This window comes from Mugil cephalus, chromosome 11 (genome assembly GCF_022458985.1).
Source record: "Mugil cephalus isolate CIBA_MC_2020 chromosome 11, CIBA_Mcephalus_1.1, whole genome shotgun sequence".
Classification (NCBI taxonomy): Eukaryota; Metazoa; Chordata; class Actinopteri; order Mugiliformes; family Mugilidae; genus Mugil; species Mugil cephalus.
The window spans coordinates 22670948-22688158 of NC_061780.1; the positions used below are offsets into that span (position 1 = coordinate 22670948).

Genomic DNA, 17211 nt, shown 5'->3' on the forward strand with positions numbered 1-17211 from the left:
GACAAACTTGGCTTCCGAGCCGTCAAAACAGAGAGGACGAACTCTATCTAGGATTAAAACTAGGAAAATTAAACTGTAGTTTACACCCACATGGATGCTTTTCATAAATAAATTATTATATTTCTACATAATTTACGTCAATTAATTAAAAATATCTGATGTGAAAGAAGCTATAGCAGGAGTTTTTGCCCTCTTTTAAAGTGAGCGTCCTATATTTTAGTGGAGCTCCGGTCAGTTTGTGCTAACACTCATTAGCTGAAACTGAGTGCGCCGATTGTTTCTCCTGCGGCTGCAAATCAACAATTCACAACAAAGATATTAGACCTTTGGGCACAATACATGGAAAAATACAGCATTTTTATTTAATTATCCCACCTTAAAAGCCTGTTTTTGTACAGGCTATACACATGTGCAACTCACAGTAGCACATGAGCTGTCTGTTCTCAGCATTTGAGAAGAATAAAGATGTAATTGACAAAAAACATTACTCTCTACTGTGTTTTTGTCAGAGACTCGTTGGCGTCGACTTGACTTTCATCAAGAGTAATAGTTTAAAGTGTTTAAAAAGTTTTGACTTGTATACAATGATGAAAAAAATCATGGTTCATACACTGACAAATATTTAATTTATTGCTCGTGTTTGAATTTATCGTAACGATTTCCCAGAATGCTGAGAGACGACAGCAGGAACATTTCTGTCCCCCATACGTCTGGAGTATCAGAAAGATTTTCAAGAAACACAGCATTCCTGTTCACATTAAAATCCAGTAGCACACTGAGACAGAAAGAGGAGTAAAATCTAAACAGCCATCTGTGTCAAACTTGAAAATCCTCCTCTGAGAAGGGGAGGTGGACTCAGATATAATCAGTCAGCAAAACCGTCTTAACACCTGTTCCCAAGAAAATTCACCTCCCATTCACACCTAATAATTAGCATTCACTGGAGAAAGAGGAGTAGTCATGTGCAATTGTTCACATTTAAACCTCCTCCAAAAGGTCCTTTAAACTGAAGAAGTAACTTGGATGAAACATCTTTAAGAAACTCTACAAGTCCACTTGTCTTTCTTTAGCGTTTTTTGAATAAAATTACTTATGTTTCTCTTTTATATCGTCAACATAATGAAAGCAAATTTCAGACTTATCGACACATTAATTCATGTAAACTGTGTGATCCATATTCAATCAATTGTTGCATGCATCTGTGATTTAGCAAATTAACATGGCTGCTGTAGCTGTAACAGATTGTCATAAAGCCCTTATGACACTTTAAATACCATACGGACAGGAAGTATTTGACATTATTTTCAAGCAATACAACAGAAACAGTTCAAGATTTTTGCCTAAAGGCTTGTGCGCTTTTGACGGTTTTTAAACATTTTCCCAGTAAACTTGAAAAATGAACTTAACATTTCAGCGATGTCTTGATGGCTGCCTGCAAAGTGAAATCCATTACATCACATGTCCATTAACAGTTTTACTGTTTCACTGTTTTAATACAATAAAAAAAATATACAGCTGAATATAAATTATTTCTGTCAAGCCATTTTAAATATTAATCATTTATATGCTGTTGCTTCTTTCGTGGCGGAGTCGCGGGATCAGATGTTGCGAACTCGTGCTCCTGGGCAGGTCTATGCAGTTTTCTATGCAGTTTTCCGTCACAACAGATTTGAGAGAATTAGCTCCGAGCACGAAGACCGGAGGATTGACCTGTTGCTGAGATCCCGAACTCTCTGACTCTGTAATTGCACTTTTGCTGGAATATTCATACAATTTCTTCCTGAAAGCGCTCTTGGTGTTTTGCTCCTTCTTAAAAAGGATGATATAGCACTTAGGAAAGAAGTGACAACTGAGGATGCCGTAGTTGGAGATGAGGATGACCACCATCTCCACGGCTGGCAGGTACACGCCCGAAGTGGTGACGTAGACGGGAACAAAGAGCAGCCAGGAGATGAGGTAGAGGAGCATGCTGAAGGTGATGAACTTCGTCTCGTTGTACTGCTGTGGAAGTTTGCGCCCTTTGAAGGCACAGATGAAGCACACAAAGGCAAGGACAGCTATGTAGCCCAGCATGACTCCGAAGGCTAAATATGAGCCCTCGTTACACTCCTTCAACAAAGCGGTCGGTTGCCTGGTGACGTCCTTAAATGGGCTTTTGAAGACCAGCCAGCAGACACAGATGACAAACTGTCCGGCCATGCAGACTGTAACAATGATGTAAGGGTGGTTAAGCTTCCGCAGAATCGCCTGCAGCTCTGGGTTGAACTGGAAGGCCAGCAGGATTTTTAGCGTCTTGACCAGGATGCAGGAGACACACAGGGTGAAGCTGGCACCGAAGAGCACCTGCCGAGCCTTGCACTGTAAATCGTTGGGCTGGCCTACGAACAGCATGACGCTGATGTAACTGACGACCAGAGAGAACAGTATGACCTGGCTCAGCGGGCCCCCAGCAGCCTTCACGACGGGGGTGTCGCGTTGGTGCAGAAACAAAGCCGACACCAGCAGAGTCAGGAGGATACCCAGAGCAGCGAAAGTCACCAGGACCACAGCAAAGCCGTCCTGCCAGAAGAAGAAGCGCACGGTCTTGGGGATGCAGCTGGAGCTTCCCTCAGGAGACCACTCTGTGTTTGTGTCACAGCTCCGACACTGGTCCATATCTGCGGGGGTTGAATGAGAACAACCACGGTAAGGAGTTAGACCGCGTGGACTTATAATTTGAGGGGAAGGGGCATCTCACCTGTGTCATTAGAGTAGTAGTTCTCAGTACAGTTGATGCACTCATAACAACAGGTATGTTGACCCTCAACGGTTTTCTTGAACTCTCCAGGGACACAGCTATTGGAACATTTTGAGACGATGTGCTGGAGAAAGCACAGAGATGGTTATTATTGTCTCTTGCTTATTCTTTTATAAATGTTTCTTGTAAGGATGGGCATCGATTCCAACTGGCTCAATTCATTGATCTCATTAGCCTTCATGTTAGCTGTTCATTAAGTGGCCACTTGAGGTTCCAAAAGGGAGCAAATCCCCATATATGTTGAAAAGCCCAACTTTACAGCATTATTAAACATGTTTACAGCCTGGGATAAAAAAAAAAAAGGGTTTGGTTTCACTATTCATGACAACTGCACAGGGTCAATTTTCATTATTTATTTTTAATTAAGGCTTAAAGTTCTACATAATTAAGGGCTAATTAAGGGTCCGGCTTTGAGTGACCGGCGGTAGCCTGAGCTAACTGAGAGTGGAGAGTTTGGTGGGTGGGTCTCAACGTTGGACACGACCCCTCACGTCCATATTTGGAATATCCACACGCGGGTGGGGTAAAGCTCATCCAACATGGCGACCGTGGGCTCCACCCGCTTTGGGCTTCATTTTCGAGGTTCAGAATCCAATGGGTGGCTTCACGATGGGTTTTTCCGTAGTATATACAGTCAATGGTTGATGCACGTCTTTCACACATCACGTGACAACAAGAAAGGGCAAAAACACCACCAACATGCTGAAGCATTTGTCGACAATGCACAGTATATCAAAAGTGCTATGTGTTGGACAATCTCTGGTCAACAAGTGCAGCTATTGCTAAGTCTCAGCAGAGCAGTGCTAGTGAGGATCCGGTGCCCAATTTACAATTTGTTTACTTACAAAAGCTCTTATCTCTTGTTTAGAAGCACAATAAAATTCCTCCTGTTTACATGAAACCACAAACACCTACTTTTTCTAAACATACAAAAAAATTCACATTAGGAATTGATGAGGAAAGAATCAGATCGATAAGCAGAATCAATAATGGAATCGGTATCAATAAAATCTTATCGATGCCCATCCCTAGTTTCTTGTGCTTACATTGAATTTATTGCATGTCACTGTATTCTAAATTATTTCTGCATGTAGACTCCATGCTTGAGAACCTACCCGGAGGTCCAGGAACAGATTCAAGGTGCTGTGGCGGATGGGGGTGAAGGTGTTGTTATGCGGGTGATACTCAGCCACAACATCATGGATGCAGATGTTCCTTCCATCACTCCTCCACATTACCACGTCGTAGCCCTGGTTGATGTCTCCGTTCTTGTCAAACTTGTAGCTCTTTTCTCTGAGTTTGAATTCCTGCTTCTGTAGTTTTTCCAGAGCCTGCAGGGTGCATGTGACATTTCGATTATCAAAACTCTCTTTTGCAGACACATACTGCAGGTCGGTACAAAGGTGCATTTAAAATAAGTAAAATGTCCACAATAAATAAGTATTGACACATGACTATGCTTTGGTGTAGATTTTGAATAGGAATTATTTTGCCCTTGCTACTATTGGCCCCATTCTCATTATCTCAGTCCATACTATTTCCTCTTCCTGGTAGCTGCTATTTGAGCCAAAAACAATAGGACAATTGTTATGAAATGCTGACTAGGTACAGGTTTTGTCATAAAATCTGACCTCAGTAAAAACAAAACCACTTGCCTCACCCTAAAATGCACAAGACAAAACAAATGAATACCTCCCACGGTTGCACTTTGCCAGGTGTTTCACAATCTCTGCTAACGCAAATGGATGCCACAGCATGGGCGATGGCGCTCACCGCCATCTCAACACCCAATATAGTGTCGGCTTGAATATGTTCTCTGAGGGTGTTCACAGCTTTAGATGCCAGCTCGGGGTCTGCGGGACCTTTGGTGCCGTTAAATTGCATGTAGAATTCCTGCAGGAAGGAGTTATTGGTTGTGTGGTTATGTTCAGCTGTCTCAAGCCTGCTCAGATACTCAGCGAACGATGACATGTCTCCCATTTTGAAGTTGAAGCCCACAACGTGTCCTATTTCCTCCAGAGTCGTGTTTTTGCATACAATGCTGGAGGAGGACCAGCTGTCACTGGCCACCCATACTCTTCTCATGGACTCCAGGTTCTGTCCCGCTCTCAGCGTTTGCTCCTTAAGCTCCCGGAAAAGATACGTCATGTGCGCTGGTTTGGCAAATGACAGAATGACCTGTACCTTGGGACTGTTGGTGATGGTTTCAGCCGCCTCTCTGATAGCGGACATTACATCCTGATTGGATACAGACTGAGGCAAGACTGATTTGAAGGCCACGCAGATCCCATTTTTAGCGGCCCTGGTAACAAAGTGGTCCAGAGCTGATCTGCCATAATCCCCGTCTGTAGTGACTACTCCAACCCAGTTCCACTTGTGGTTGCTAAGTAGAGTTACCATGGCAGCCGTCTGGTGCTCGTCATTGGGAACTGTCCTCATGAAGGCCGGGAAACGGCTCTTGTCGCTCAGAATGACGGCGGTGGAAGAATAACTGATCTGTGGAGGAGAAACACACTCTCACAATCACGCTCAATCATCTGGGAGTATCCCGAAGCAACAGAATTGTCCCTTTTCCCACAACTTACCTGAGGAATCATCTGAAGCGTCAGGAGTCTGGCGGTGGCTATTGATATTTCGGAGTAAGAGGCGCCGACGACGGCTATGACTGGCTGGTCACAGGCGGAGGTGTTGCAGTCTTTGTAGCAGTCAGTCTCCAGGTAGAAGTCCTCCGTGGCTCTCAGAGCTGTGCTGACATCAACGCAGGAGTCCAGGATCCGGTAGCCCAGAGTGATGTTAACGGAGGTCATCAGAGGTGATTTATTCATAACCTCTATAGTATTGATCATAGCCAGTGACTTCACCAGGGCTTCTTCATTAAACCTGCACAAACAGCACAGTTACGTATAGTTGTTGCGTTTGCGATAGACTGGAGAAAAAAATATTGAAACACAAATATTGAGTTTTGTGTTTATTACATATCTGTGAGTTCATTCCAAAGCCAAAGTAGAGTCAGTCTGTTCAGAAGGTCCATTGACCCCTCACACCCCAGACACAATCTGTTCAGACTCTTCCCCTCAGGCACTTTACACCAAAACCACTGGCCACATAAACAGTGACCATTCTCTCTTCTGCTTTTACGCTTATTTAAGTGCTTTGTTTTGTACCAATTAGCAAAGACACCGGAGTCAAATAGAGGATGTGTATTGACGTCACTGACGTCAAACAAAACGTGGTGAGATGTATCAGTAAATACAGCGAGACCAGGAAAAATGGGGATTATCAGATCAAATTAAGGACAATTGGGCCGTACGAACTAGTACGGTTTTGGAAAAGTGGATTAGCCTCATTTTCGGTTAGTTTAAGTTAGTTTTAGGTCATTTCAGTTATGATGAATGTAGCTAAATAAAAGATGCTAACGCTGAGAGCTTTGCTGAGAAGCAACGTTAGTCATACAATACTGTAGTGTTAAAAGGATGACGAGAAGTGATCACAAATATTCAGTTTATTACTACGCCAAAACGGCAGTTCCCACAAAATTATTAGCCCTCCAGAACGTAATTTAAGAAGTATACCCTGCATACCCTCTATAGATATAGCTGACTCTGATTCTGAAGCGGTTCCAGTCAATTTAAAGACACTCATTGGCCCGTTTTGTTGAAGGGTTTTGTCTCAGTCTGATCTTCACAACACATGTTTGTGGAAGTATTCAATGACACGGACAAAGGAGCTTTCTGAGGACCATAGGAAACAAGTTGTTGTTGCTCATTGGAATGGAAAAGTTTATAAAACCATCTCTAACCATCTTTCTGGTTGACCAGCAAAGATCACCCCAAAAGCAAGACCCACAATAGTCTGAGAGGTTACAAAGCTGCTGAAGGCCTCTCTCACATTGGTTTAATGTCACTGTTCATGGATCCATCATCAGGAGAACATTAAACAAACAACAAGGACACTGCTCTCCTGAAAGAACATGTCTGCCAGTCTGAAGTTAAATCAACATCATGTGGACAGAAGACAAAAGGCGACTGGAACAAGGAGTTTCATGGAAGGATGAGACCAAAGTGGGCATTTGTTTTAAATACGAGGCTCATAATAGATAGACCTCCTCCTTTACACCTCAGAGATACGTAGAAATGATAAATTTTCTCAAACCCATACTGTAGATGCAAGGAATATGCTTTGTCGTATTTATATGTGTGCACCTTTCTTTTTTATTTTATTTTTCTCATTTATTTTTCGTCAACTAGCACCTTGACTGGAATATGTAAGTTTTCATTAGAGAAAAATGTAGCATTTCCGATCTTTACTTTAGAACACAGCAGTAAATATTATCATTCAGCCTCTCCTTTGCAGACAGTGAGAAATTACCACGCGCTGTATTTCCAAAACTGTTTGCATCTGACTCCAGACCAGGAGGATGAGAATGTCTTTAACATTTGTTTCTGATCTTGTATTTTATTATAATAATATCATTTATTCCACAAACCATATTTATAATATTTTTTTAATTTTGACATACACTTTTTACTGTATAAATAGTTATAGTTTTTCTATATTCTTGTAAATTTCTGCCACAGTTCATGTTTTAACGTTAATATCAATACTCAATACTTAGAATTTGACTCCATTCATTTTAGCAGAATTTTGATTAAACTTTTTTTTTTAAACTGCTTTTAATTGCTTCGTTAAACATTTTGATGACTGTTTTTAGAAATATATTGAAAATCTACAGACTATCAAGTAATGAAAACGGCTTATTTATTGTTTTCTTGTGTAATGTTGAAGGATCTCACCTGATACAGGGCAGTATCGTCGGTCTAAGTGAGTTTCCCCTTCTCTCTACGTCGTCATGAATAGGAAACATTCCTCCAATGATGAAGTCCCCTGGAGCTGTAGCTCTTTGTACGCTGGCGACTCCTTCAGCAGCTTTTCCTGTATCCGGACTAACAATAAAAAGGGTGATGTGCAAGAATATGAGAAGGGCAAGTGCTGGAGCTGAAGCCATGAGGACTCCTTCTGTGTTTGCTTTCTTGTTGAGTTGAACTTCCCTCTGTTGCCTCCTCCTCACATGGTCTCTCTGTGGCGCTTCACCTCCAGCAGAGTGATACTCTCCTTTCCAGGCATCTTCACGGAGCTAAAAGGAAAATACCTCTTGCTTCCTCCTTCAGACTACTACTACTACTAATACTACTATCAGACTATTCTCATATTGTCCCCTGCAGCTCCACCCATGCCCTCATGAGCATCAGCAGAGTGAGTCACCATTTGTTGGAAACAGCTTATCATATGTGTTGTTGTCTACTAGCACGCGATAAATATCCTGATTCTCACTAAGCTGTCTGAGTTTGAAGAGGAAACGTTTTACCTGATGCAGATACATTCCTGTGTATCCGTAAAGCACGTTTGTCCTGATAAGCTGAAAGTTTCAATAAAAGACATTCATTTATTTCTTCTCCTTTTTTGTCAAGCTGCAATTTTAATCAAATTAGCAAAAACTCCTGCATGTCATCTCCCTGGACATTTCCACAAAACATTAGGCTGCTCAGGTCTAATTTCATGTGCATCACAATGCTACAGCACAACAGATTTTCCTTGTGTAAACAGTGTTTTGTAAGACTGTCTGACCTATCCAAGGCTAATACTCAAACAAAAATGTAATGATTTGAACAAACAATCTGCTACTTTGGGAGACAAGTGCACCGGTGTTCACAAATGTTATTCTTAAAGGGATTGTGATCACTCTCATTGAAATAATGTATTTGAATTTCTATTTGTTGTGTCTTTCAGTCAGTTTTTAATTCCCTGCCATTGTTGCTGCTGCCCTTGCACTCTTGCAAGCTTTCCCTTCTTCCTTGTGTATTTATTCTGTGTTCTCCTCGCTCATGAGGCTCACGCAGTGTCTTGTCATCTCATCCGCCCCTTTGTGTGTGTGTGTGTGTGTGTTGTGTGTGTGTGTGTGCGTGCGTGCGTGCGTGTGTGCATAAATAGTGTCGTCTCTCTTAAGTGAGGTCTCTCTTCGCGGACCTGTTTTCCCTACATGCTTCTCTATACCTGTTTGACCTGCCTACCTTCTTGTGGCCTATTATTATTTTTTCACTGCTTGAGGCTTGTTTGGATTCCACATTTTCATCCCCCCCCTGTTAAAGTCACGGTTGGAGCGTGTTCAGATCCAATCGGAGCAAGTGGCGCACATAAAGTACAAGTGTGAAAACCCTCAGGACACATTTGACAGATCTGATCTCTGCCCACATTTGCAGGTGGTTTGGATCATATTTGTCCGCATTACTTTGATGGTGTGAACGCAGCTGTGCATATCGTACTGTATTATAATCTGAGTTTTGTGCAGGTTTAACTAACGTCAGGGTGGAGTTTGTTGTTCTGGACCAGCACCGGAGGTCCATTAGAGACAGAAATGGATATTATGATGCATGATATTCTACTGCACCCCAAATGATGTTGGTGTTTATTTGCATACACAGTGTGAAACTGAGATTAGAGCCACCAACGCCAGGTAAGTATCTGTCCAGTGAAGATTGAAATAAATCTGTAATGTGCAGTAAAATAAATAGAAAATAGTGCAAGCAAATAAATAAATAAATAAATGTACAGAATTAGCATATGAACAAATGTCCGAGAAACGGAAAATATAACAGTATAAACTTAGGAATGATAGTCAGGTGCATTCAGGTGCAGGTCCATTATCATAGATAACAAGGATTTAACTGTTACAGGTTATAAAAAAAGGCTTTCCAATGTGCAGAAGGACTTGAAATTAACAGAGAAAAATACAGAGAAATACATTCAGCTGGATGTTGTGATTGTTTTTCTGTAGTGTGTGTCCCCATTTTTTAAATAAATAAAATAAGAGGTACTATTAAAAATAGCAGAAGATGGACAAAGTCCGGGCTTATTTTCTTGGCATATTTGCTATCTATATTTTTGAGAGACAATTAAAATAACTTGATAAAACCAGGGAAGGAAGACTTGTGATATTTACCCAACAAAAAGATGATATTAATAGTGTCTGAAATAGATGAGCTTAGATGATCCATATAGAAAATAATTTTACATAATTAAAATGGCGGTACATCCAATTTTATGTCAGACCAAAACCTTTATCCTTTAACCTAACAGGGCACATAAAAAACAGATTTTCCAGAGTTTCATTTTTGTTACTACAAAAGGAACACTGATCCATGTCAAAACCAAATCTATTTTTGGCACAGGACAAATCTTGTTAATGATTGTGCAATTTCATAAATTTAAAGTATGCTTTGTCCAATAGTAACAAAATTAGATCCCTGACAAATAATCCTTCTGTCATACTCATGGAACGTTTTAGATTTCAAAAACATTAGATTTTCAAAAACACACAAATTCATTTATTGTTTATTATTTATTTGTTCCCAATGTTATTCTACTCCTGAACTCAAAGAACTACACGATGGTTACAGTAACTTAAGTCCTCCTGTGTTACACTCAAGTGCAATATCACATGTCCTCTTGTGCAATACTACCTCTTGTGCAATACTACTTTGACACTTTAACTACAATATTATTCTTTTGTTATCTTATTCTCTTGCTCTTATTGTATGTACCACTCTTCGCCCTCCTAATTGCCCTTCGGGGATAAATAAAAAAAATTCTGATTCTGATTCTGATATTACATGTACTAGCAATCAGATTACATTGTCCTATCAGTAAATTATTGTAGATTAAAATATTTTAATCAAATAAATCAAGGGCAACAGAATCAGTATACAAACGTTTTTATATTCCCTTTAACATATATATTTTTGTTGAGTCAGTGTGACTTGAAATGACCCCATTATCGTCTTATAAATCCGTTACATATATAATGTCTTTATCAAACCAATCATTCTGGAAGACTGATTTTCGATTCAGTGTAATTACTCAATTGATCCATAAGGCTGAATTATGGGGACAAAAATTGTAAAGCGAATATCATTTTCCAAAAAATGCAAATGCGGCCGCTGTAGTTCCTCTCCAGTCCTGCAGGTGGCGCTACTAAACAAAACCCCCCGCGGTCTCCGGTGTCGTCACAACTCACCGGAAATGAACTTCAATCTCTGACGGAACAAGAAAAATGGAGGCGGCAGTCTTCATCCTGTCGCTTGTGGACTGCTGTGCCCTGATTTTCCTGTCGGTGTACTTCGTATCCTTTTTCGTTTGTGTTTTATTTTGTCGAATGTCGAGCTTATTCTCCGAGATTTCGGCTGGCTCACCGAATTATATTTCAAAAGTTTCGTCGCTACCCTGTTAGCCACCCTGCTACAAACATCAGTCAGGAGGAGCCCGTTTGTATCGGTATGATAAGGTTGGAATCGCAGTTGCACAGATATAATGAACTACATCTGTTAAATTCAGTTTTGTGTCAATAATCAATCCAGATTGTGTCAAGACACAATTTAAAGGCCTTAAAATGCCTGAAATACGAGCATATTTCGCAGTGTAGCTCAAGTATTTTGCATTTAATCAAGTCTTAAAGCCTTGGGTCTTTTATTAACGCTTCATTTCTAGATCTGGGCCCCAGACCATTATGTTTCTGTTCCTCATTAGTGAAGCCAACCCTCTGAATGACTATACAATATTTGTCTGTGCTCATATGGACCGTGCTAATGAAGTTATAAGTAAGTAATGCGTTTTGTTATTTTGAAAGTAATTTTCAGCCTCCGATTTTCCTTATTTTTTGTACTTCGTGTATGTCTTACATTGAACCCACAATGGCAAGAAAGCAGAAGTCCTGCTTTCTGACCTTCGTCTGTTAAATTCAGTGTTGCGTCAATAACAGTCCAGATTGTCTCAAGACGCTTCGCACAACCCAGAGCCTGAAACTCACACTGACAGACAAGAAATACTCCTTTTAACAGGAAGAAACCTTGAGCAGAACCTTTAGACTCGTGTACTCCAGCCAAAGAGAGAGGAGGAACAAGATAAACGTACATCTAAGCGAAAGCATACGTGTGGAAACTGCTAGATGTAGCTGATGCTGAGGTCACATGAGAGATTCAAGGTGGATATAAACAAAAATATTGGAGCCTAAAACTGTCAGTGGTAGTTCTGTCACAGGTGGGTTAGCTGCTATATCGATTTAATACAAGAGGCATCATACGCAGGTTGGAGAATGATGCATTCAGGTCATTCCACAGACGAATAGTATGACGCTTCAGGCCAGAGACGTAGAAGTAGATGGATGGAGGTGGCACACAGCTACGCACAATGCACGAGTAGTAAGAAAGACACTCTTCCTGATTCCACTCCACATGATTCTCATGTAAGGAGATCTTGAGTGCAATAAAACAACATTAGTGTGTTTGGAAGATGTTTAGAAGATGTAAAATATTCTTTTCATTGTTCAACGCTGAAGATCCTTGACGTAAAGCTCAGATTATCACCTTGTCGGATCTAGAATGTGACTACATTAATGCTAGAGCATGTTGCTCCAAGCTCAACAAGGTAAGTCTGGATTATTCTTATTTTACAGACATTGATTTCGCAGATTTGTTTTTGTGTTTGTTTGCCAATGTTTATTTTGTTATCTGAGGTTGTTTTATTTATACATGCTTTATATCATGCTGTGTCCAGTGGGTCATTCCAGAGATGGTTGGCCAGTGTCTCTCCACTATGCTGATGTTGGTGTCCATGCACTGGTTCATCTTCCTCCTGAACATCCCTGTTGCAGTCTGGGACATTTATAGGTACGTGCACAAAACACAGCTTTTAGGGTTTTAGGACTATCCAGTTGCTTGCATGGGTACTAGCTTCTCTGTGTCGGTTTAAACTTACTATACGATGAACTGTAAACAGAGCGTTGCCAGATTTATATTCTGATTAGAACAGAGTCCGCCCGATCTTAGCTAAACAAAATGTCCTCCCCTGGAGATTATATTATACGGGCTTTTCTTATCTTTCTTGCGTTCTCCTAGGTCACGAGTGCACTGTGCAAAGTTCAAAAAGTAGGGCTGTTAATAAAGCGATGAGACATCGGCTCAGAAATGGGCTGACGTAACTTATCGATTCGCTTAAATGCAGTGTTTAGCATTTGTTGTTGTGTCTGTGTAGCCTTTAGCTGAGTGGACTTGGACTATTCCTTTCTATTTTTGTTCTGGTGTTCACTTGAGATGGTAGTATGTATAGTATAGTAATGACATCCTACTACCTAACTACTAAACATTCACATTGCACAATATAGTGACTCATCTCATTTTCCAGAGTTACGTTTCACACAGCAGACGTGTTTAGTTACGTGCTTTTGGTTGCTTTTCTGGTTCTGATTAGACTTTTAGGCAACCGCCCATTATAACAGAGAAGCGGCTTTGGTTGATGACGGACATCCTAAAAATAAATAAATACAAAGGATCAGGTTTGGCTGGAGCCTGATTCTGATCTGATCATTTTTAATGGAATGTCTACTGAAGATTACATAGATACATAGATGCATAGATTACATTACACTGGAATCATCTGATGGTGATCTCATGCTGTGTTGAGGCTCCTGTGCTTCACTCTCTACTCGTGCCTCTCACCTCTGCAGGTACGTGAAGGTCCCGATGGGAAACATGGGCGTGTTTGACCCGACCGAGATCCACAACCGAGGTCAGCTCAAGTCCCACATGAAAGAGGCCATGATCAAACTGGGCTACCACCTGCTCTGCTTCTTCATTTACTTGTACAGGTGAGTACAGACACGTTTTAATGAATGGCTGTTTGTATGCTGTTAATTGTGCATTAACATACTTGTTTCCTGCTCTTGTTCTTTGTTTTTTTTTTGTTCTTTTTCCAGCATGATCCTGGCTCTGATTAATGACTGAAGCCTGCAGCGAGCTCTCGAAAGTCCAGCTGCCAATTCCAAACTAGGGTTTGCTCTCTTCCCCCTCAGCTATGGCCCCTGTACTGTATGCACAAAGCCTCTCAGAACAGCAGAGTTTACTATTACACTGTTATTTGTGATTTAAGATTCCCCCAGTTTTGACTTTGACACAGTTCTATGGTTAATATTTAACCAGCTTACACTTCCATTCATGACATTTTGTGCAAAAACAAAACTCCTCCAGAAACCATTTTTATTTTTTTTTCAACTCCTATTGTCGTGTGATCACAACATCAACCCAGCAGTTATTCAGCTGATGAGAAACCACAAGAAATATTGAGGAAGTTTTCTGTCTAAATTATTAACATTTTACCACCAAAGGCGAACTAGGAAAAAAAGCGCCACCAGCACCATCCTGTAATTTACCACTGTATTTTTATGACTGACAACTTTCTAACTTAAAGGAAATGCAAAGATTCTTTTGGTCTCAGGATTAGGAGAGATTTCCAAGACTCTGTAACTGACTTATTTGTAGTTTTTGCACCAAAGTCACTGGAGCAAGAGAAGCTAGTGAAAGCCCGAAGCTATACTCAATCACCCCCTTTGTTTAGTGCATGACTATAAACATGGGGAGGATCCCTTATGAGCACAGGAGGTCCTCACCACCAGCCTTATTTCATTATGACTTGGATTTAACACGGTGCTTAAAACATTCCCTACAGTAGGCATCATCTCCACACGCGCTGACGAACGAGTCATGTTAACGTACTGTATCGATTAAAGAGACACTAGCTTAGCCGGTGTGTCGGTTTCTGATCTCTGGATCTGGTCTTTGTTTGTTGTGAGGAGTCATTTCAGGTGAAGTGCAGCGCCAGCGTCTCTCCGGGAACTTTTGATCCGTCTGTAAAGAGATGGATCATCTCATGCGAGTAGAACGCGAGAACACCTCGCTCCCCGTTTGTTTGCTTCCTTCCGAGCGTTTTTGACTTCTCAGGAATGTGGCGTGTATTTAAACAATGCTCCGTCGGAGTCAGTGTGTCACAAAAAAAATATTCCCAGCAGAGTGAAGCCACCACCACCACCACCACCAGTACTACCAGTACTACCAGCAGCAGCAGCAGCAGCAGCCTGGACTGTTGACACAAGATGACTCATGTAAAACCAGTCCTGTCCGCATTTGTAGCCGCCATTTGTTCTTAGTTGCCCCAGCAGGAGTGGCTTTCTTTAAGTTTCTCGTGCATTCAGAGACGTCACGTCTGTTCACCACAAATGAATCAGTTTGAACCAGCCAAACTTGTTGTTTTTTTCTGTTTCCCCCTAAAATAGAATCATTTCTGTGACCTTTTGATGCAGATGTCACATCCAAAGCGCGCATATTTGGCTGAATTCCAAATGAAATGTGGAAATGTAGCAGTGACCGTGATTTTTTTCTTTTGTTTTTTTTTTTTTTTTTTGGACATGCCAAGCGATCGTCAGTCGATAGAAAACTAATCCTGTTGTGAGACTTTTTCTGCATACTTACAGGAACCTGCCAGGCTTCCGGCTTCACACACCACATGACTACTGATCATCCAGCATAGCTCGGCCTCCGCGGACACCAAATACAGTCACACTGTCATCACTGTACGCCTGATCAGCCACAACATTACGACCACTGAAGTAATGAGCGTTAACCATCTTGTGACAATTCAGTGTAACTTTTTGCACCCGCTATTCATTAATGTGGATGTTACTTAGACATGTACCACCCACCTAGACCAGACCAGACACCACTACTCCACAGCAATGACACTCCTTGAAGGCAGCAGCAGACACACACACACACACAAAAACAACACAAAAAGCATCATTAGGTGTTGACCTGACCTCCATATTCACTAGATCCCAAACTGACAAACTATCTGTGGGATGCAGGTGGTCATAATGTTATGCCTGATCGGTGTATGCATGCATATTTATCAGAAATCTCACTAAACGTGATGCGCCCGCACCTCACACTACGCGAGACATTTGCGCTGTGCTGGATGGTCGCCTCCTCAGAGAGCAGCATGCTGTTTAAATAAATGTTTTGTCTCCTATTTCTTGCGAGCAGCGATACTGTACCTAAAGCAGAAGATGTTGAATTCTTACCATATGAGTGACGGTTTGGGTTGAACCTCAAGCGTCAAGCACTGACACGTTTACAGAGTTTTACCTTTTACCGTTTAGCGAAGTGTGACATTCCCGGGTCGAAAGTTAAGTAGGGCACAGGAGAGTGATGACTGTACAGTGCATTCAGCTCTGTGTAATGAAAGGCAAACCTATCACATATGTTGTTGTTTGTTTTTTTTTGGAGGAGGTGAGCCGGGAAGACTGCTAGTAAATAAGTTCATGTCTGGATGAAAATGCAGTGTTGCAATGTTTATTTTACTGAAGAGGGATGTGTGTGTAGGGGAAGGGGAGATGACGGGGCTTTTCATAAATAAAAATGTAAAAAAACTTAACTGTCTCTGCCTCCGAATGACTAATGGCCAAAGAAATGGAAAGTTTATTAGTGAACATTAGCCGCACACCATCGATTTATCTGGACTCGACTTGGCTTCTGCTGGCTTGACTGTTGTCATAGCAACACGCCTAGTTTTAAAACGAGGACGTAACTCGGCAGTCGCCACGCCCCCTTACGTACAAAAAGTCACGTGTCCTCAAATGCTCTCTTCCACTGAAGTGACGCGTGGATTCGTCAGAGGCTTTTTCCGAGTAAATTAACTTGTAACTTGTCAATAAAAGAGTTTTTCTTAAAATACGAAAACCTGAACACAAGACTTTTCGTTTTTAAACCGCGGCAAATCACTTAGAGCGATGTCTGTCAGCGCTTTAGTAGATCTAATCAAAATAACTACAAAGAGGTGCTTAAATACTCCTTGTAAGAGTTAAGAGCCCCGAACAACTGGTTTCTGACCAGCATTGACATTTCCTTCACTAATTTTCAGCTCCTGGGATTCACATTTGTTTCCACCAAAAGGAGGAGGATTCATCTCCCGATCAGGCATATCATTATGACCACCTCCCTAATATATTGTGGAGGTCTCCTTCGTGCCTCCAAAACATTTGTGACTCATCAGAACTTCTGATGGACCCAAAGATCCCCCACTAATGTTATTAGTGGGTTGAGGGGAGGGGCCTCGATCAAATCAAATCAAAATTTATTTATATAGTACTTTTCCTACAAAAAAAAAAAAAAAGCAACCCAAAGTGCTCCACACTAATAAGAAACATGAAACATTACAACAAGAAATAAAATCAAGAAGCCCCACCCACCCTGTGTGCACACATACACGTGCACGCATACATACACACACACACTCCCATATACACACTACAAGCTGTTGACGTGACATGGCATGACACTAAGGCTTAAAGCAAGGAGGATGCTACCTTTCTCTCTCTCTCTTGCTCTTTTTTTTGAGTTATTCCTAAACTGTTTATGTTTGTGTGTCTGTGTCAGCTGGTCTGGTCTAAGTGGGTGCTGTATCTCATGAATGAATACCAGGTCCAAAAGTTTCCCAACAGAACACTGTATTGTCGGTGGTCATAATGTTGTGGC

General features: G+C 41.3%; 2 protein-coding genes across 2 annotated transcripts; one reads left to right on the plus strand and one right to left on the minus strand.

The window, feature by feature from the left end:
• Positions 1-338: 338 nt before the first annotated feature.
• gprc6a (G protein-coupled receptor, class C, group 6, member A) lies at positions 339-8010 on the minus strand. The gene is made up of 6 exons (XM_047597800.1): positions 7591-8010; positions 5383-5677; positions 4490-5293; positions 3913-4128; positions 2738-2861; positions 339-2657 (listed from the first exon to the last, which is right to left on the minus strand). The coding sequence occupies exons 1-6, from the start codon at positions 7800-7802 to the stop codon at positions 1561-1563; spliced, it is 2748 nt and encodes a 915-aa protein (XP_047453756.1). The 5' UTR covers positions 7803-8010; the 3' UTR covers positions 339-1560.
• A 2859-nt stretch (positions 8011-10869) lies between these two features.
• Positions 10870-16111, plus strand: cnih4 (cornichon family AMPA receptor auxiliary protein 4). The gene is made up of 5 exons (XM_047599444.1): positions 10870-10973; positions 12206-12274; positions 12404-12516; positions 13353-13493; positions 13602-16111. Exons 1-5 carry the CDS (start codon positions 10905-10907, stop codon positions 13627-13629), a joined length of 420 nt encoding a protein of 139 aa, XP_047455400.1. The 5' UTR covers positions 10870-10904; the 3' UTR covers positions 13630-16111.
• Positions 16112-17211: the final 1100 nt, after the last annotated feature.

Coding starts and splice junctions, on each gene's coding strand:
- gprc6a (XM_047597800.1), bottom strand. CDS start 7,802: ATGGCTTCAGCTCCAGCACTTGCCCTTCTCATATTCTTGCACATCACC. Junction 5,678..7,590: donor ACGATACTGCCCTGTATCAG/GTGAGATCCTTC, acceptor CTGTTTGTGCAG/GTTTAATGAAGAAGCCCTGG. Junction 2,862..3,912: donor ATCTGTTCCTGGACCTCCGG/GTAGGTTCTCAA, acceptor TGCTTTCTCCAG/CACATCGTCTCAAAATGTTC.
- cnih4 (XM_047599444.1), top strand. CDS start 10,905: ATGGAGGCGGCAGTCTTCATCCTGTCGCTTGTGGACTGCTGTGCCCTG. Junction 10,974..12,205: donor TTTTCCTGTCGGTGTACTTC/GTATCCTTTTTC, acceptor CGTAAAGCTCAG/ATTATCACCTTGTCGGATCT. Junction 12,275..12,403: donor GTTGCTCCAAGCTCAACAAG/GTAAGTCTGGAT, acceptor TGCTGTGTCCAG/TGGGTCATTCCAGAGATGGT.